Genomic DNA, 21,428 nt, shown 5'->3' on the forward strand with positions numbered 1-21,428 from the left:
TAAGTCCCACAACTCAGCAAGTGGACATTTGTGGTGTGAACTGGTGAAGTGAGTACAGACGGAACTGGTCAGTTAGTTCGGAATCTCAGCCTGCTTGCTTTTCGTGGTTGTAAATAGAACTTTCAGCCCCAATTTACTCCAAGCAACACTGACACAGGGGAAACAACAGGGAAATGAGAGAGAGAGAGAGAGAGAGAGAGAGAGAGAGAGATGTAAGCTGTAAACAGCTGTATCTACGGCTTCCCTCTGCTGATTTTGAGTGATTTATGTCAATGCTCTGACTAATAAATGTAAATATTAAAGCTTTGTTTGTAATGACAGTTTTGTTCAGTACTGTTTTCGTTTTAATAGCACTGAGGCGTTGTTCAATTTGCTTCAGGCACTGTGGATTTTGATGTGTTTCATGACTTTTTCTGGCCCCCTGACTAAGCACTGACTAGACGTGCTGCTTAATTAATCTGTGTAGTGATGATGCCAGTTTTTTTTAGATACTTAAGAGAGCTGTGCTCTCATCCTCATCCTTGAAGCCTTCTGTTTTAAAACATGGTATTAGAATACACTTTAGATAAACCTTGCTTTTGTTTCACTTGTCCAAGTAAGTTCTCAAGTGCATCGCACTCTTGTGTCTCATTCTGTGTTTGGGCCAACTCACCTACAGGTTACAAGCATAAAATTCACTGCATATAGTCACTGGAGACTATAAAGTGAAACACTCCTCTAAATGTTCAATAAAGAGCAGGGGATAGTGTCAGCCTCAGACAGTTTATAGACAGTTTAAATTTAATTAGCCTAACCAACCAAAGCTGCTGAAGGTAGACAAGTGTCTAAGAAGGTGGTGGGTCACAGACTCAAGAGACTTGTGTTATGCCTGAAGCATAGCACTCAACACAGTTTCGAGCTTTCAAAGTATTATGACAAGATGTTTTGATGCCTTGCCAAAGATCCCGTGACCACCTCAAACGAAGTCTAAACATAGACATGTATACCCCTTTTAGAAGTGATTACTTTTTATAGCACAAGATTTAGTGAACAAAATAATGATATTTAAAGCAGTAAGATTTTTAACTGCATCAAATGCTTTGAAACTTTCCCACATCACTTCTGGAGCGCTTTATTTATATTGTGAAACCAAAGTACACATGGGCCTAAACGAAACCAATAAGGTACAGACATTCATATTTGGTGTAAACAAAAATAATATATAGCTTGGCTTTTTGAACAACACATGTATTCATTATTTTACTGTAATGTATTGCACAATCACATCTATATTTAATGCAGCACTTCTGAACAAAAGTATTTGGTTTAATAGTAACGTGCGTAATATGAGACTAGGGGCTCTTGAAGGGCCACTATAAGTTATACAAACCACCAGATTTTCAAGATTTCAAGATTGTTTTTCAAGATGTTTATTCGTCATGTGCACAGTAAAGTAAACACGGTGGTAACACTGAGCAATGAAATTCTTACTTTGCTAGTTTCCCACCCATAATTGACAAAAACAACTAAAGTTACAAATAAAGAAAACTTACAATAACAAAAATATGAATCAACATAACACATTAAACTACAGACAATCCCCCCCATACTAGGTATGACGCATGTCGTCACTGATGACATCAGCAAGAGCATAAAAGGTTTCGTTTGGTTGCTACCCAAAATGTAATGGCATTAATATTTAAAGTTTAAAATACCACAATTGCTTCCATGAGATGTGTGTCTCATTTGTGACTCATTTTGTAAATCTTAAATATATCATTACATTATCATCCTAATTAGCTGTGTAAAGCTCTGCATTTGAAAGGTTCTAATACTATTTGGGTTCAAATAGCATTTCAGAGGCTCAGCAAGTGAGTGAGAAGTGCCATGTTCACAAACTAAAATCAAAAAGTGCACCTACAGTAGCAGCCCGGCAATTGAGCTGTCGGTCAGCTGAAATATTTCTACAAAGTACAATGGACTGCCATTGATCTTCATGGCTGGCAAATAATGCATCCTAACTTTGGGTGTTCTCTGTCGTCTCCTCTAGAGCTACCCAGAGGGTGATAATTTTAGTTCAGTAAAACTTAAGAGTAAAAATTAGAACAAATATCCTGTTCCCTTTGGGACAAATTGTAAGAACTTTGGCTGATTTTCAAATTCCTCAGCTGTACTCTGGGTTCACTAAGCAGCGACTCTAGGCTTGAGTGTGCTTAAAGTGTGGTCTGCTTGAAATGAGCCATCTGGCTGATCAGTTACCAAGTGTTAACCAAGGATGGATTAAAGGGACACAAATACTACTCAACAGATTTGGACTTGGATGGTTGAGGTGCAGTTTACACTACACTGTGTATCTGCATAGGTGAATGTAATCACACTTGTTTGTATACAGGTATGGTGTGCATACATGCAAGTGTAATTTACACTAGTGTAAGGACCAAATGTGGCCAAATTATCTTTAAAGTGCTGTTATATTGCCCCAATTAATTACTGCTAATTTATCACCATTCAAGGACAAATCTGACCAGACCCTATAATCAACCAACACTACAATCTTTTAGCAAAATAGAAAGACAGAAATACATTATTTTACCCATACGTGTGTCTTCTTATGACTTTTCATAATGTTTTGACAATGTTCTGACAAATGTGAAAAGTCCAGTCCATGATCAGAATGTAGTGTCCATCACCCAATCATGGTTGGCAAGTCTTGGCAAGTCACCCCTTGTGGCAGTCATATGCAATAAATGGAATTAGCTAAGGTGTGACCACATGACCTTAATGGGGAACTCTGGACATGTAATGACAGGTGGTTTTATAAGGGGGGAAACTGTACTTGGTATAGAGATGGCCTTTGGCAATGTCAGCTGTTGGATGTACTGCATTTGTGTGGGATGTGGATGAGAGACAGCTCAAGAAGAATTTAATGTAAGCAAATCTACTTTAACATTTTGCTTTGGACTGTGCTGCTGGCTCTGAGGCAGACAGTGCGTCTGCTTTGTTTTGTGTAGATTTAACCAGATTTTGCCACATTAAGTCAAATTAACTCACATTTAATGAGGCGCATCCCCAAAATACTTGTCCTTTGGGGAACTAATGGTAAAGACTTCATGTAAACTGGACACATAATACATTCAGATAACACTCATTAACATGTTAGCTGAAGTCACACGATCAAACGTAATCTCCCAACTTTGATTACATATTTAAGCATCATTAAACCAATTTATTTAATAGTCAGTCTTACTGTGTCGTCTTCTTTGCTTCTTTCATGTATACAAATGCTGCTGCTATGGTATCATTTATTTATTTTTTTTTTTGAGTCACCCACACACACACACACACACACATACACACACTTATCTTCCTCTCTCTTCATCTCCCTATGTCAGATTTAGAAGCTCAGTATTCACTAACCCGGGCGCAGCGAGTCAGGGCCGCCATGTTCCCAGAGACCCTGGTAGAGGGGGAGGCAGCCATGCCCGTCCAATCAGATCCCACACAGCAGAGCAATGTGCAACGACTGGCTGAACCCTCTCAGCTGCTGAAGACGGCTATCGTCCATCTGATAAACTACCAGGATGATGCTGAGCTGGCTACCAGGGCAGTGCCAGAGCTCACCAAGTTGCTCGGGGATGACGATCCAGTACGTCTCCACTGAATCACTAAAAATGTTCTAATTGAGTCTTCAGACACACTTGTTCTATTTAACAAAGACACTGTCTCTTCTTGCTAGGTCGTGGTGAATAAGGCCGCCATGATAGTCAACCAGCTGACCCGTAAGGAGGCCAGTCGACGGGTGCTGGTGCAGTCTCCAGCCATGGTGGGTGCTGTGGTGCGTGCAATGACGACAGCGGTTGACATGGAGACAGCCCGTTGTGCAGCCAGCGTGCTCCACAGCCTGTCGCACCAGAGGGAGGGACTGCTGGCCATATTCAAGTCTGGAGGGATACCAGCACTGGTCCGCATGCTAAGGTTGAAATACCTCATTAGATTACAATAATTACATAATGATGACAAATAATGTAGTGTCTTACCATCAGTGGGGCTAAACATGGTGTTACTAAATGGAACATAGTGTTAATTCCCTTTGATTTATAAGTATCTCCTATAGATTCAATGGAAATGCAATCTTATGAGTGAATGAACTATGGTAATTACCCACATGTTAAATACTTATGTTGTTTATTAAATACTTTATTAAGAAAGTACTTTTTATTAATTTTTACTCCTGTTCTCTACAACTTTCTACAAGGGGGATAATGTCAAATATATTGCTAGATGTAAGAAGATAAAGAGGAACACTGTCTTATACTGATATATGTGTATATGCTCACATACATAATTTATAATAAGCTCTTGGAATCAAAGCCAAGATTTTCTTCATGTTTATGGGCATTTGCTTTTAGAGTAGTGACTCTAAAAAAACAGCTGGAATGATGATATTTAGAAAAACAGATGGCAGGTCCGAGGTCACATTGAAAATTGACTCTTCAAATCTGACAACAAACAATTGATTGTTGCACAATGAAAGGGCATGTGTGCAAACGATCAGACTAAATGGTGCTGTAGGAAAATAGGCAGGCATGTGCAGAATGAGCCTTGAGCCATGAACCATGTTGGAAAAGACCATTGTATAGTGGAAGCAGCAATACATGCAGTATTAGTGACAGTGTTTTTTGTATGTGGACCTTTTCTGCTTTTAGGTTATTATAGAATAGTACAGTCCACAACAACTAGACACTAGTACGTGAGCAGATGTTTGAGCAACAGAATTAAACATGGATAGTTTTTGGAATAATAAATCAATACAGAATTTATCAGATGACACAACATTAAGAATAGCTTGAAGATAATGTTTGACCATGACCAGGACAATATCATCAGCATACAACAGAACACTTTGTCTTTACATTGTCTTCATGGAGTTTATACTGCATGACCTAAGGGCATATGCTATGGTCTGCAGAGAAAATGGGAGACAATAAATACTGTATCCATATTTAGTCTCTAAAGAGGTCTGAAACCAATCAATATTAAATATAGATATAAGTAAATTATTGTTACAACAATTGTAACCACCAGTATTCAGTTTGTTTCAATGCAGGAAATGAGGAGAAATATTTAAGACAGGATTAAATTTATATCCTCAATGCAGTTATAACTAGTCAAATCTTTCATTGAAGATATCTCTACATTTTGATTAGACAACATTCAAATTTTAGATATCAGATATTATGCCAATCCAAACTAGTTCTAGATAAACTAAAACTAAAATTTATAAGTTAATTTCAATACTTTGACCAGTTCTAATTTGGTTTAAGATATCTTTAATTCATCACATTTAAAGACATATCAATTATCGTTTTGGATATCTCTAGTCACATTTTTTTCACATTTTCATTTGATGAGTCCTTATAAAATTAAGAAGTAAGGAAATCCATTGACTTGAGATGCTTTGCAAATACTTAATAAAAACAATTCATAGTTTTGCTGAAAAAAAGACAATTGAAAGACACCATCTGCAGACATACACTGTGGAACCAAGTGTACAGTAGTTGAACAGAGTTTAGCTGAGCTCAGTTTGGGTGGAAATGGAATGTTTCTCTGATTGCCAGGTGGTGACCTATTGAAAGCTTTCCACCTCCAATATGGTAACCAGAGACCACCTGAAAACTGCAGCAGATGAGGCTAATGAACTAGCTTTCAATTTTGCCACCAAATTCAGGCCCTTTCCAACCCTCAGGCAGGGCTACAGAGTTAATCCCCCCACACTGAGGCTTAGCGGAAGGAGCATAATTCACACTCATAATTGATTCAGGAGCTTAATTCATACAGAAAATGAAAGAAAATTGAATAAAAAAATAAAAACTAAAAGAGCTTCACAGAGATCAGCCTGTTTCGTGTGTGTGTGACTTCCATTTATACATGCAGCTTTTCTTTCTGTGCCACTCTTCAGGTTTGGTTTTGTTCATACCACTGTTGGCCTGTGAAACCTCTTGCATAATGTCTTTGCATAATGCCATAATAAGTCTTCATGTGTGTTTGTGTGTGTGTATGTGTGTGTGTGTGTGTCACGTGGGTTGGGGGGGAGGTCTAATCAGAAATAGGCATTGATATCAGAAAAGTCCTGTTTCACTTTCTTTAATAAAATCTTTTGTTCATCCCATTACTGATAGAGATGTATGATCTATGGGTGTGAGCTAAATATTATTTCAAACGAGCTTCAAACTCATAATGATAGATGCAATAATAATCAGCTGTTTTCTTCGTGAAGGCTGTTTAATCTCTCACTTCCTTCCTCATTCTGTTAACTTTCTTTTAATCTTTTTCTACGTCTCATACTGTGTGTTTTAAATTTTGTTTGTACAGTATGTTACTCATGTTTAGAACTAAAACAAAAGCCCAAATCTAACCTTGCCTTCTACACAACAACTTCCGACAAAATGAGTAAATAACAAAATAACTTGTTATATGATGAAATTAAAAAAAAACACCCGTAGGCTGCAAAATAAATTGGATTGAATGTCATCAGACACAGTAGTAAAATGACATTATATCTCCGAACACTTCTGTTCAAACCAACAATAACTTAATTTTCCATTGACTGTACTTTTCTGCCTACACATGAATGTCTATGCAATATTTGATGACAGCCTATCAACTAGTAGCTGAGTTATTTCAGTCTGAACACACCACATAGTGGTGGACTGACCATCAACTGACAGAAAAGCCATTGCCATCTGTCTAGTAAGGCTGAAACATATGAAAGAAATCACACCCCTTCTGGTCAGTCATGTGGTATATGCTGTAGTGACAATGTCACACAAACAAAACACTGTTGCCTTTTCAAATACTTAATGATAGAGGATGGTGCCGTGAGCAAGCAGCACTAACTACAAAAGCATCTCCACCCCGTGTCCATGAATGAAATAGTAGTGGCTGACAGAGGCCAGTAAAGGTCATCCATTGCTTAATGGCCCTTGAAATGAGTTCATTTTATGAAATATCTATTTCATTTTCTCTTTCTTATCCTCTGTTTATCTCACTCATGTAGTTCACCAGTGGAATCAGTCTTATTTTATGCCATCACCACCCTCCACAACTTGCTGCTGCACCAAGAGGGGGCCAAGATGGCAGTGCGTCTTGCTGATGGCCTGCAGAGGATGGTTCCCTTACTGAAGAAGAGTAACCCTAAGTTCCTGGCCATCACCACTGACTGTCTACAGCTCCTGTCTTATGGCAACCAGGAGAGCAAGGTGAGGAGAGGACCTTGACATTTTTGTTGTGTCCAGTTAATTGTTACAGAATTACACTTGTGACTTCTTGTTTTTTGTCAGCTGATCATCCTAGCCAATGGGGGCCCAGAGGGCCTTGTCTTCATCATGAGGAACTACAACTATGAGAAGCTATTGTGGACCACCAGCCGTGTGCTCAAAGTGCTATCTGTCTGTCCCAGCAACAAGCCTGCGATAGTGGAAGCTGGTATGTCCACATCACTGAGCATGGACGTAGAACAATCAGTGTTGATGTCTGTGTAGTATGTAACTGTATTTTAACATGTGTGTCCAGGTGGTATGCAGGCTTTGGGCCAGCATCTTACAGGTTCCAGTCAGCGTCTGATTCAGAACTGTCTGTGGACGCTCCGCAATCTGTCAGATGCTGCAACCAAACAGGTACGTATTGATTCACCCACTATTACCACTGACAATGCTACTACTCCCACTACTAGTACCACATGTATGGATTCCATTGCGAAGGGAGCATGGTACAACCTGTGATTTCCCACTCTGCCTGGGCACAGACACATCTGTACTTAAGGAGAAACTCAAAACTCGAAAGCGAAGTTCACACCTTCTCATTTTCCATTGGACCTGAGTGATGAACTTCTCCAGGCACTGTAGCTGGCAGCATATGACGCCTGTCACTGCACCTGAAAAGCAACATTTTATCACACTCCATCCCCAAATCAACACGTCCCAGCCATTGGACCTTGAAGTACTCTGTATTTAGCCTTTTCCACTACACCACCTTTAACTTCAGGTGTAACCATTGTTGCTGTTGTCCCCACTCGTGCCCTCCCAATTTAAACGGGAACATTTGCTTAGAGGTGTACTGAATTCAAATTTCAGATACTTTCGTGGGATGGAATGGAATAGTTTGATTAATAATGCAGGGCTGTTTAGCTAAGCACTGGAAGGATGTGTGTTTCAATACACAAGCAATATTGTTATTACAAATTTTCTACACGCATGTTTTGCTGTTCTGCATTTTCCTGTGTAAACTGTAAATTGTATGCACAGTGGTGGTGCTATTCATTTCACTAAGTGATAGCAGTGTGACCACATGCCACTCTTGGATCTATGATACTATATTGCAATATCTGTCTCATGATGGATAAAAGAAAAAGCTGTAGTCTCTCAGTTTGTTTGCCTGCTTCTCTCACTTATCTGGTTCAGGAGAGTATTAAGCAGCTGGCTAGTTTGGCAAAAAAGGAGCAGAGAGAGAGTGGGACTGGCAGAAAGCTCTGGCAAATTGGTCAGCAAGACTGGTGATGGTCTGGTCAGGGTCTCATTCACTCTTTGCTCTTTGCATTCAGTCAACCTTCTACTGTGGATGGGGCCTTTCCATGAACACATGGTATTACATGAAAACATGTTGGAAAATCAATATTAGCTGCACTTATTGCTGATGTCCTACAAACTACTACCAAAAATGCATAAATGACAATCTTTAGCCTGGTGCCACCTTTTTAATGGCACATATCCTAAACATTCTGGTTTCTGAAATAGTGGAAATGTGAGGCAGAACCAAAGCCTCATTTATTAAAAGTTCAGGTTATGGTTTCTAAAGGTCCCACAAGTGGAAAAAGCCTTTTAGTTTCATCTGGTGTGTGTATTGAAGCAGCGCTGATACTATACATTCAAAATCCTATTCAAGCTAAAAGACAAAAGAAATTATGAACTTGAACATACCGGTTGAACTGAATTACTCAGTCTATGTCCTGGCTCAAGGAAGGCAACTATGGAACATCTCTTCTAACTGAGCTACACATTTCAAGCAGGTTGAGCTCTAAATCATCATGTTATCTATCTCTCAATTTGCAACTCCTTTTAACTCATGATCTATCAGACACTGCAGTGTGGCTGCATTTTGCAGCCCCAAAGCCATGGTACAGACCTGAGATGCATATATTTCTGAGTGAGAGGAACTTGCAGCAGAACTTAACAAGTGCAGCATTATCGACATCAATATCATGCTTTACATTGATGAAAGGGCAGGATGGTTTTTAATCACCTCAATAATGTCAAAATGCTCTGAGGTATCCAAGTGAGAAACAACTTGGGCAGGTTTTTAGAAGACTACCTTGAGTAATTTTTTGTTCAATAACATCAGTGTCAGTCTCAGCTACATGAGTTACATTGTTCAGCAATGCGGCAGATCTCACATGCAGGATCACACCCTGGTTCCTCTCAGAATAGAGTTTTCAATACATTCCTGATATAAACTGTAGACTTTATATAAAGATGGACGACATGTTTCCAAATCCTCCCACTGTAAAAAGTGAAGCCAAAATATCCTGGATGCCATATTGTGGTGGCAATGTCATTTGGAGCTAGAGTCTGTGCAGAAGTGATCGGGGCTGGAGAAAAATCAACACTTGATTCTTTAGTTTGGCTCATATTCCGTACCCAAACTTGGGTTCGTGTTTTACAGTCAATTGCATCAAGCCAGGGAGATCAAGCTGTTTTGGCTGCACTTTAACGTTTCTAGTCTGGGTAAGTATTTACACTCATCAACCTGATGATGAATCACATATGGTTCACTGTAGTAAGCCTGCAAGGCAGATTTGGAAGTGTCAAAACTACTTTGTCTGCAAGAAATCAGGACTAAAAACAACTTAGAACTACACAAATCTCCCTTTGAAGACATCTAAAGAGAGGTCTGCTTTCTCTTTAACTTTCAATTTACAAAATTACCCAAAGGAAACATCTGCAATTGCATCCTCTGAAAAAGCTTTTTCAAAGAGAGGAGACAAAGTTGTATCTTTTCCTTTGTAGACGTGGAATCAGGTTATCTTATGCTAGGTGTCAAGAAGTGCAAGAGGAGTTTTTGCCATGCCCCTTCTTTTTCAAGTCTGGCGGGGCTTTCGGACAGCACATGAGAAGGGGTTATATCAGGAACAGCAAGTATTTTACCACCAGCCTTCGTCTTGAGATGACCTTCAGATGGAATGTGAGGATAAAGAGCCACAGCAGCATTTCTTATAGATTTTATTAAAGCTAAAGGATTGATTGGTTTGGTTTGGTTTCTTTCTCAAGAGCAATACAGTGACCACATTACATGCCATAAGAAATAGTCATATTCTAAATGCATTTGCTTCTCCTATTGGGCGCTGCCTTTACTTGTCCTGAAACTATGGTCCTTATAGAGCCAGTTCGTTATAGCTCAACTAAGTGGCAGCATTTGAGTGGGTGTTCTTTTCTGAGATGCTAATGGGGACGCTGACTTGATAGCTTTTTCAGTTAAAGTAATGATCTCTTTTAAATGTTTTCGCACAACTGCTAACCTCAATGTCCTAGCAGCTAGTGAGAGTGCATTACTTATGTCATCAAGATTTGCAATGCTAGATAACTTTCCCACATCTAAATAAATAGTAAGCTGCAACTGAAATCTTTCAAAAAGACCTAAGCTGCAACCAGCACATGAAATGCACACCAACACCATAAAAGTCTAATGGTTCTCTAATCTAATGGATACCAGGACCATAATCTCAAATGTAGGACTAGAAATCATCCATCACACTACTAATGTAGCACAGGATACTACCCCTGAAATATTACTCAAATAGTGCCTGCTGGTAATCAGTGTCACATCTAAGGCAACTACAACTCAGGGACAAATAGCTGACAAATCACACGACCGCGTTAAGATCATGGATGTTATAATAATTGTACCCAATATGAAATATCTTCAAGAGTGTCAAGAGTATCTTCAGAGTGTACTGATAACAATTTAAAGTAACTTCCGGTGTCTGCTGAATGTTTTAACCTCGACAAACCGCTGATGTGTTATTACCCTGGATCAAGGAAGCAACATAGATGAGTCAAACAACTTCGCAACTGTAATTTGCAAAATTATGTTTATTGTATCACAACCTGGCTTGTAAGGTCACGGTCAGTAGAATTATTAATGTAGGGTGCACATGAGAGTGGAGCTGTGAGTGTTTTGAGGTGCATGTGAACATAATAAAGAGCAGAAATGAAGAGGAACTAAAACTGCAGCATAACCAAGCAGGTGCCTGCAGGGAAATTAGTAGCAGCCAGGGCTTGATAGACTGGGAGCACTGGGCTCAGGTGATCTGCTGACCAGGTATTTGAAAAATAGGTATACAAAACACAGAGTGGCAGCGAAGGGCAGGGGTCAACACAACTGCAATTAAAAAAACCCAAGAAACAGCAAATTGTGGCTGGTATCTCCTAATACCACCACAGATTTCACAACTGTCATGTTTTTAAGCTGACTTGAGTTCACATTTACAGGCTTCACAGTCACATTTGTTACATATGGTGCGGAAATCATTTCTTTCTTACCAGCCCTGTTATGTGGAGGTTGTGCTTAAGTCAAGTTATCACTATGATTTGTTAATTTGTTTTTGTCTGTCTGTCTGTCTCCGTTGGTCTCCATTGGTTTCTGTCTGTAGGAGGGGTTAGACGGTCTGCTGCAGATATTGGTGACCCAGCTGGGCTCAGATGACGTCAACATGTTGACCTGTGCGACCGGCATCCTCTCCAACCTAACTTGTAATAATGCACGCAACAAGGTAACCACAATGAGATGGTACATTACATGGTGGTAAAGTATGTGGAGCATATTTATGTAGCTGTATGTGAACTTTTCACATTTATTGTTAATGCACTTTGAGTGGCCGGAATATTGTGGCACTATTCTGAATTAAAATCAGTTTAAGTTTACCTACAGCACAGTCATTAGTATGACATACCATGCCAAGCATGATGATTGTTTCCATCCACCCCATATTTTAATACTATTCACCTTTGTCACACTTTCATGGTGAAATAAGCATCACTACACATCTGTATTTCAGATGAACAACTTTATTCCATTCTCTTCAACCTGTTATCCCTCAGACTCTGGTGACTCAGTATGGTGGTGTGGAGGCGTTGATCCATGCAGTGCTTCGTGCTGGGGAGAAGGAGGATGTTGCTGAGCCGGCAGTCTGTGCCCTGCGCCACCTCACCTCCCGCCACCAGGACGCAGAGCTGGCGCAGAATGCTGTACGACTGCACTACGGTATACCGGCTGTCGTCAAGCTGCTGGGGCAGCCACACTACTGGCCTGTAGTAAAGGTGAGAGGGTTTGAATTGGTATACTTTTGTCAAATGGTAATCAGCCTCAGGAAAGGAAAGGAAAGAATGTTAATAGCACTGATGGCGTTTATACGATGTCAGAAAATCTGAAGGTAAGGGATGATAGCAAAGACACACAGGCAAGAACAGCCAGAACATCACCCACAGACGAACACACACACACACACACACACATCTTCCACATGTTTCTCTTTCAACACACTTCATCTGTGAGAACACCCGCTGGCATGTCGTGTCCCTGGAGAGACAGACAGACAGACAGACAGATGCACAGACACACAGACAGACAGATAGATACAGAGAGAGAGAGAAACAGACAGACAGATGGATGGGTATATATATATATATATATATATAAACAGAGAGAGAGAGAGAGAGAGACAGACAGACAGACAGACAGACAGATGGATATAGAGAGACAGAGACAGAGAACTCCAGACACAAAGCTGGTTGTTTTGTTTCTCAGTGAAGAAGAGAGCCTGAGACTGAGCGACACTTAAAGGTAGCAGGAGAGAGAGAGAGAGGGAACTGACAATAGCTGGAGTAGAATAAACACTTAAAGTCTGAATTCTAGCGAGCAGTCCCTCGAGCTTCATTAATGTACAAAACAAAAGTTCTGAGGGAAATAAACAACATGCTGACAGTGTAGCTATTTCTAGAACCTTACTATGGAGCCTGGAGTGTGTCAACATAATCATTTATAGACTTTCACAGTTTCTCATTATAATCAGTTATTAAACCGACAACACAACTATTATAATTGCATTTGCATTACACTAATTGAATTAATGTTTCTGTCGGATTCTTCACGTCCATCTCACCAGGGGTGGAAGTAACACATTACATTAACTTTTGTTGCTGTAACAAAGTCCTTTTTTTTACTTTTACTTGAGTACTTGTTATGTTTATCACAGCATTACACAAAGTCTTGATATACAATGTGAGAATCAGACAAAACGAAGATGTTAAATCAGCAACAGCAACAATCTGCTGGTGTGTCTGCAGCTGTAGGAGGGCAGAGCTCCAGAGAGGAAAAGATACATGTTCACTGGCCGAGTGTCAGGGACTGTGACGTGCACTCTCATCTCAGTTATTAGTTATTAGGATACAATATCTAGGTATCACAAATGTCTGTCTACAAATTTTTGTCCAAAAGATGTTGTGATATTTAACAGGACAAGTAAACATTTTGACCTGCTGGTGAAACTAATTCATGGAGGGAAAACAGAACAAAAACACAGCCAAGTTTTTCAAGGTGTTGTCAGTAAACAGTGTCCAAAGACAGATTTAGTAGAATTTGAAATTATTTGTTTGGTGTGTTTGACATGGTTTCTCTCTGCTGTGCAGGCCCCTGCGGAGCGTAAATCAAAACTGGCCACCGTGTGAATGCGGCAAATTACTTTTTGATATCTGTTAATGCCGGTCATATTTCACACTGGTGGAAGAGGAAAACAAAGAAATGCTCATGGCTACGTTTAATGCACCAACTAATAGCTTCACAACAACAACAGACAACAAACAGCAGCAACCTCATGTTGGACAATCTTACAAAGTCATGGTGGGCAGAAAAACACTGTTTAAAGACATTATTTATTCAACAAACCCATTTCCATATCGCTATTTTCAGGATGCTTCATGTTACAAGTGGAGATATTAGCTATTCATTGATCAACATTACAGTTAGATATTCATGTTAAATGTACAGTCACTTCAAAACGTTTACTGTCAATAAGTTTAATTTGTATTTACATATATTGGGATATTTATGGTTGTTATTAAAACCTTTAGGCAGAATCCTAAATTAGAAAGTTACTGTAGTTGCATGCATGTTGCGTTTATAATGAGGGATCACTGCCACTACTTTGGGTGTTTCCACTTTTACCTCCAAAATAAGAGGTTTGAAACTGTGTTCATAACTAATGTTGACTGAAGATTTTATAATAACTAATAGAAATGATCATCAAAAGTGCAAAAATAAGACCACAGTTTTAATAACTTGGATTATGATTTTCATTAAAGGGATCTACTAATGGGTACGGTGGTGTGGTCGTTAGTACTGTTGCCTCTGAGCAAGAAGGTTCTAGGTTTGAATCTGCAGGCTGGCAGGTTTGCAATTTGAACCCGGGGCCTTTCTTTGTGGAGTTTGGATGTTCTCCGCATGCTTGCATACGTTCCCCCTGGGTACGCCAGCTTTGCCCCACATGCAGATTAGGTTAATTGGTGACTCTAAATTGCCCGTAGAGGTGAATTTGAATGTGAATGCTTGTCCGTCTCATGTGGGTGTACCCCACCTCTCGCCCAATGTCAGCTGGGATTGGCTTCAGCCCCCCGCGACCCTTAAGGATAAGCAGTATAGACAGTGGATGAATGGATCTACTAGTGATTTAATGGTCCACTTCCTTAAAGCAGAGGTACTCCCTCAATAGTGAATAGTCAAAATCATTGCAGAAGAGGTCTACATTAGTAGAAATTTCCTAATTTCCAATTACAATATATCCAAGGTGGATGGTGGGTGTACAAAGTGCAGGACTTTAACACCAGAGACCAGGGTTTGGACTTCTGCTTGTAATTAGTCTCAGTCATTATCATGGTTTGTGTCTAGTGTTAATAAACATGTTGTCTCAAGCCCCTGCAGACCTTTTCTATATAAGACCCCTACCATTCCCTGATTTTAACCATGTGCTGCCAGGGCCAAAACTAACCTTGAAAAAATAACCTTAACCTTAAAAATAACCACTGCACCTTGATTATGCAGTGGTCCCTATGAGCTGATATGTTAAATCAAAAATGATGTATCCACATTACACTTGCCAAATGGGTTAATCAGCATTTCCTCACTATTTTAGATAGAAAACATAATCTAGTTTGCATTACGTCTCCTTCAAAACCTATTGGCTGTTGCATATTAGCTGCACATAAACACATGCAGTGATAGTCACTGTCTGAGAAGCAGACACACACATTCACATGCAGCCTTGTTATGTAGGTGGGGTTAGGGGGTTGAGAGTGAGTCGAGAGTGAGTCACGGGCCAAATCACACGAATAATGCAGTCTACCTCTAGGCCCAAAATGTTTTCTCTGGACCTGGATTTATCCAAGGACCTCTTTTCTCGCAGCAGACTTGACAGACCATGCATGGTGTGGCTAAAAAGTGAATCAGCTGGACTGAACTCTAAAGACTCCTACAACGTTTCTTTCAGCAGCAAACAAGAGTGGCAACTCTTGATTTCACACTCTTTAGAGTTTGGTCCAAACTTTCTAACGAGCCCTGGCTCTGTAGTTGATAAATGCTGGAAGACACTTTGCTCAAACATGACAGGACTAAGATTTTAGACACGAAATTTGATCACTGGTCTGGATGCATTTTGAAAGGCCAATGCTGGAGAAAGGCTTTTATAATGGCACTGCTTTTCAATCTAAGTAACAAGATAATGTGATGTGTTGCATCACAGTAAGGAGTGTGTTTTAAGTACCAATGCAAAACAACAATAACATGTTCAAATAGTTCACTGACAACTATAATTGGCTTTAATGGAGCAGTATGAATGACCTCATTTGGTTTACCAAATAATTGACAGGAATGGCATAAATTATAGAACCTCATGATGCCTTATTTAAGTCCAGACCAGAGGAAATAACTGAGGACACAGTTATGTTTTTTTCATTCCTAAGTGACTGGACATGGTTGTGGTTCTACAATCTGGCACATGCATATGACCAGAGCTAGGAGTCCAGCAGCACTTTAGCACAACATCAACAAGAAGGGAAGGACACAAACTTTTCACATGTCCTGTTTTTCACAAAAGACAAGCAAGAAGACAAAGTAGGACCGAATCTTCTGCACTCTGAACAACTTTTCTCTGTGAACTGACAATGTCATGCATTCATCATCATGCTGAAGCTCAATAGTGACAGGCCACAAACGGAAGATGGGAAAAGTTTTCCGCCAGCCAAATCTTCTTCAAGATCAATACTGGCAATCAGCAACTGAAGTCACACAGCAATTTGGAATTTGCCTGAAACAAATCTGGATGAAATGACAACTGAATGAAATACTGAGATGCATGCACTACAATCATTTTCAACTCCCATGCTAAAATGTCTCAGCCACAGTAGGACTAAGCTGAAATGGGAAAGACACCAACATTAATAAGAGATTGTTTTGCTCATGTATCCTGCAGGATAGTGAGAGGGGTGTGCTTTTCCTCACCCTCAGGAAAAACAAAACCCTGAAATATTTTTTTAATTCTTTTAAAGAGTAGGACAAGCAGCAATAAAGTTTCCCTGCTCATGGCAGTAAAAGCACTTCATCAGCAGCAGTGGGATCATGACAGAAACCTTTGGGAGATTTAATCTTTCAGTTAACTGAGGCTGGATCATGGCAAACTGGGTGTTTAAGCAGACTCATCTTGCAGCACTGCAGCAGCAATGACGGTAGGACGTATTGTTCATATATAGATACAGCAGCCCTCTGAGCTCAGGGATACCACTTGAACTTGAAGATTTTGCAGCTCATCAGTCAACAGGCATTGCTCATTTTAATGACTTATAACACTTGAAAGAACAAATCTCACTGTATTTAGAACAAGAATATGAAAATGTTCTTGCATGACGCCCAGTGAGTCGACATCCAGACACATGCAGATATTTTTTTAATCAGATATCTCCGTCTATACGAGATCACAAACTATTCCAAATGTTCAAGCAAACATATCGGGCCAGTAGGTGGAAATTAAGTCTGTCACTGATACATAAAATACCAGAGAAGAAAATTCTCCAAATTATTCAAAAGTGTAGTCTCCAGCAGACTTATAACCACAGGATCTGAAGAGGTGCAGCACTGCTAATGTAAGCTGTAAATTTGAAATTAGACCTAGCGGTGCTAACTAAAAGTCAACGAAGTGGCAGACCACCGCTGTTTCAAGCACATGCTCATTACACAAAACCATGGCTGTGCTCACATTGAGGTGCTTTCATTTTCACTAATTGATTTTGGTTAATATACCTAATAAACTTAAGCACCTCTTTTTTTCCCTTTTTGATAAAATGACTTACTCTGCATACCGTCAACAGTATATGAATACATTTCTTCCTCTCAGTATTTGTCATCATCATCAATCCTCAGAACTTTTTCAATTGGAGACATAAAAATATAAAATAAAGATAAAAATAAGTCAAAATACCATCACAACCTATTGTCACCCAAAGTGTTGTGAGGGAAGCAGTTAGAGAGTCAATAGAACTCACGATGGAGTCTAATGCCGTGTCAAATAAAGTTGGTCAGCTGCTCCATCTTTGTGTCTGTCAAGTTCAGAGCAGTTTTAATGGTTGAGGCGTGCTCAAATAGTTTGGTGAATATCAGTGACGTTTGGCAATCTGATGCAATCTGAACAATGGAAATGTGTTCCACCAAGGGGGTTTTAATGCAAACAGCATTTCTGGTATCAAAAGAATTGGAACTGGACGGCATTTGGAAGAGGGCCCAGTCCAAATCCTGGTGGGAATCAGATGTGTCCCTTTGCAAAAAAAAGACAGGGCATACTTGTCACCTCTCCTTCCCTGCATTGGTGGAAGAGGATGATCTGCGCTAAATACACCTCTGCCAGGTCCATCCTTGTCTTTGTAAAAGGACTTTTAGTTTGCATTCGACTCAGAAACCTGTGCATTAGAGTGGGCACATTCCACTTTTCTTCAGTACTGTTGCAGATATTATTCTGTTCCACTTTTTCACTGTGGAATTCCTCATAAGCTCTTTGTTGTTTTAAATCAAACCCTGAGTTTTCTGACTTTAACCAGGAGGAACAAGTTGGATTCAAGAATGCATTAGTGTCAATACAGCCATAAGTAAGTTTGCTGTGACCCCCTCCAACTAATTCTTGAAATCCTGCATTGTTTTTAAGGTGGTAACTCCCATTGAATCAGTCCTCCCATTTCTTGCATCTTCTCTCATACACTGTTAATTCTTGGCTGACATCCCTCCTTTGTTTAAAATACTAAGGACTATTTGCTCAAGAACATACCACACAGAAAAACTACAAATACACATCAAAACACTAAAACAAAAAGCAATAAATAAATAAAAGACGTATGTAACCAGTGTAGAATTGACAGAATAAACTAGCAAACACAGCAGTGAAATAGACAGTACAGTTAAAGTAAAGTTAAATTGATATGGAGCAGCATGAAAACAGTGGATAAGTGTTGTGATTATCTCATGATGTTGGGGGTTTGAGGAGTGCAGCCATATTATGGATATTATGAAAATATAATAAATACAATGCGATTGTGATTCTAAAAACTATAATAATATAGATAGTATAATGCTTAACCAGTGACCTAAGTGGTAATTATACATTATATAAACAGGAGACAGAGCGGTCATGGTGTCTGGTGTACAGGCCAGGGTTTGTGCACAGTACTAATTGAAATGTCCATGACTGTATATTGCAGGAGCACAGATGTGCAGTTCATTGTTTGTGTATAATGTGATATGGGGATGTTCCTATGTGTGTGTATGTGCGTGTGAGAGAGAAGGGTGGTGGGGTGGGGGGGGGTCCAGCATGTGGTGTGGGGAGGGCACAGTGTGTGGGTGAGGTGCTTATGTGGTGGATGACAGCAGGGTGTTTAGAAGTCTGACAGCTTGTGGGAAGAAGCTGTTGCAGAATCTTGCAGACCTGGTTTCGATGCTGCGAAGCCTTCTGCCTGATGGCAGAGGGGTAAACAGACTGTGTAAGATGTAGTTCATGATGGAAGAAGCTCTGCGTGCGCAGCATCTCTGATGTCCTGGGTAGAGGGCAGTGAGATCCCTATGATCTTCTCTTCTGCCTCTGCTGTCTCTTGCCTCCCAATGCTTTGCAATTCCCAAACCACAAGGTGATTCGGCCAGTCAGGTTGCTTTCCACAGTGTCTGTGGTACAGTGTGACAGTGTAGAAGACAAAGAGGATGGGAGGTGGTTGACTGACTGTTCAGTCTCACCAGAAGGTAGAGCTGTTGTGTCCTGGCTGCACAGTTAGTGTTGAGAGACCAGGTGAGGTCGTCGGAGATGTTCACACCAAGAAATCTGCTGTTTCTTACCATTTCCACTGATTAACAGTAGAGGGTGGTCAACTGGTGTCTCATGAAGTCAACAACCATCTCTTTTGTTTTGCTTACATTCAGAGACATGGCACTGCACATGGTTTCTTTATGTTGCAGATGAGGCCCACCTCTGTAGTGTCATCAGCAAACTTTGATTCAAGAGTTTGTACGTGCTTAGCATGATGATGCCTGATGTTCTGCTGGCGATGCATACTGTCTGCTATCTCTCTGTCAGGAAGTTCTCAGTCCAATTACAGAGGGAGATGTCAAGGCCCAGCAGGGAAAGAGTCCATCAGCAGAATTGTTCGTACCAGAATTATTATCAGTATTGTAAGTAGTGTCTCTAATTCATAAAGCACAGTGCCTGAGTAGGTATAAGATGTTCATTCTCTATCACCTGGGTCTTGAACTCACAAACTTTGCCCCCATTGACATGTCATGATCATGTTTAGCTACTAAGGTAAATGAGAAAATCTGACAGTTCTTGACACTAACACTCATGTAACCACCAGGGTTGCAATAACAGCTGTCTGCATGTGAAGGCAGACAAATTCAGTCTAGTTATGTTACATGTTGCACATACTACATGTACCCATGGACGTGGACAAGTTGTTACAGAACTGAATACAAATTTGAGCGAAAAGATAATGACTATGGAGTTCCGTCGTCCAAATTCATCGGAAGCCCGAATTGATGGGTGGAAATCTGAAAAGCACAAAACGTGCCATATTGGAAGAACATGAACATGAATGTCTATGAATTTGATGGGGAAGTCGCCGGTTTGGGTCATTTTCTTAGATGAGCTTCTTTCAACTCATACTTTAGAATTCAATACCAAGTAAACATTAAAACTGAATAATACATATGAAACATGGACACATTTATTCTTTAGCTCCTCTCTGTCTCTCTCTCTCTGTCTCTCTCTTTCTCTCGAGGTTGTGTATTTAGTAAGCTAACCATACATCCATGGAGCTAGGCCATTAGCACAAAGCACACCCTCTGAACCTAGTAAGCAGTTACTATGAGCTAAAGATAACAATATGTTTGTGACACTCAGTCTTTGACAAACATGATGAATGGCATCTTTAAGAGGACTGACCCGTGGTGGTATTTCAAACTGGAGAGAAAAGTTAATAATGTTGTTAGGGCTCCTCAAGATGTGACTGTATAAACAGAGCGTTGTCCCCATAAAGTGATAAATAAGCACAGGACCCACACACCTTATTTGCTCTTATTGCCTGAATCCATTACAGTCGCATGAGAATGTGTGTGTGTGTGTGTGTGTGTGTGTAGGAGTGCCTGCGTAAGTGAGTGCATCTGCTGACCCAAAAGACACTTCAAGCCTCTTCACTCTCAGCCTAGTGTGACTCAGATTTTGCCATTCAGATGTGCAAATTGAGCTCAGTGTTTTAGTTAAAATGTCAATTTTCACACTTCATCTGCTCTGTTGCACTGCTGCCTCCTGCTGGGAAGGTCAACTAAATCACAGGCAGACCAGCAGAAAAAGCCTCACGCTGCATCTAAATGGCACTGATGCATTGAGCGGTGTGGTGTTTTTAGCAAAGGAAGAGGTTAGCGTTGATCGGTGTTCTTCTAAAACTGTTCATATGGCATGTTGTCTGACTCTGTCTGAGGGCAAAAGTGTTTAAAGCTGTTCTGAATGGAACACATGAGGCGGGGTGAACAGCCTGCCATCATGATGAGTGTGACAGCACACAGTGCACAGAGACAGTCCCTGCCATAAGGTGTGGTGTTAGACACGTCCACAAGTGAAAAGTGGCTGCATTTCTATGTTAAATGAAAACAGCATGAAAGAGAAGTTCAAACCCTGCTCAGGCAAACAACCGCACACTCGGCCATTCGCTGGATGAAGTGGGTGTGAATGTCAGTTTTGGAAGGTTACATAAATTGCCCTCTCAATTCATATGTCAGAAAGGTGTGGTGTGGCGGGGGATGACAAGCACTTTGTTTGAAGCAAA

At 40.2% G+C, this 21,428-nt stretch overlaps 1 protein-coding gene across 2 annotated transcripts in view; it reads left to right on the top strand.

Annotated features, from left to right (window-relative positions):
• The window catches only part of LOC139216402 (junction plakoglobin-like), a 106,355-nt gene that overhangs the window by 68,078 nt on the left and 16,849 nt on the right, over positions 1–21,428 (top strand). For both annotated transcript variants that reach the window (XM_070847498.1, XM_070847500.1), the window contains exons 4-10: positions 3,372–3,625; positions 3,716–3,954; positions 7,037–7,238; positions 7,320–7,464; positions 7,552–7,655; positions 11,684–11,803; positions 12,132–12,350. In XM_070847498.1, the coding sequence (XP_070703599.1) occupies positions 3,372–3,625; positions 3,716–3,954; positions 7,037–7,238; positions 7,320–7,464; positions 7,552–7,655; positions 11,684–11,803; positions 12,132–12,350 (1,283 nt within the window). The remainder of the gene's footprint in view (positions 1–3,371; positions 3,626–3,715; positions 3,955–7,036; positions 7,239–7,319; positions 7,465–7,551; positions 7,656–11,683; positions 11,804–12,131; positions 12,351–21,428) is intronic.

This window comes from Pempheris klunzingeri, chromosome 17 (assembly GCF_042242105.1).
Source record: "Pempheris klunzingeri isolate RE-2024b chromosome 17, fPemKlu1.hap1, whole genome shotgun sequence".
Classification (NCBI taxonomy): domain Eukaryota; kingdom Metazoa; phylum Chordata; class Actinopteri; order Acropomatiformes; family Pempheridae; genus Pempheris; species Pempheris klunzingeri.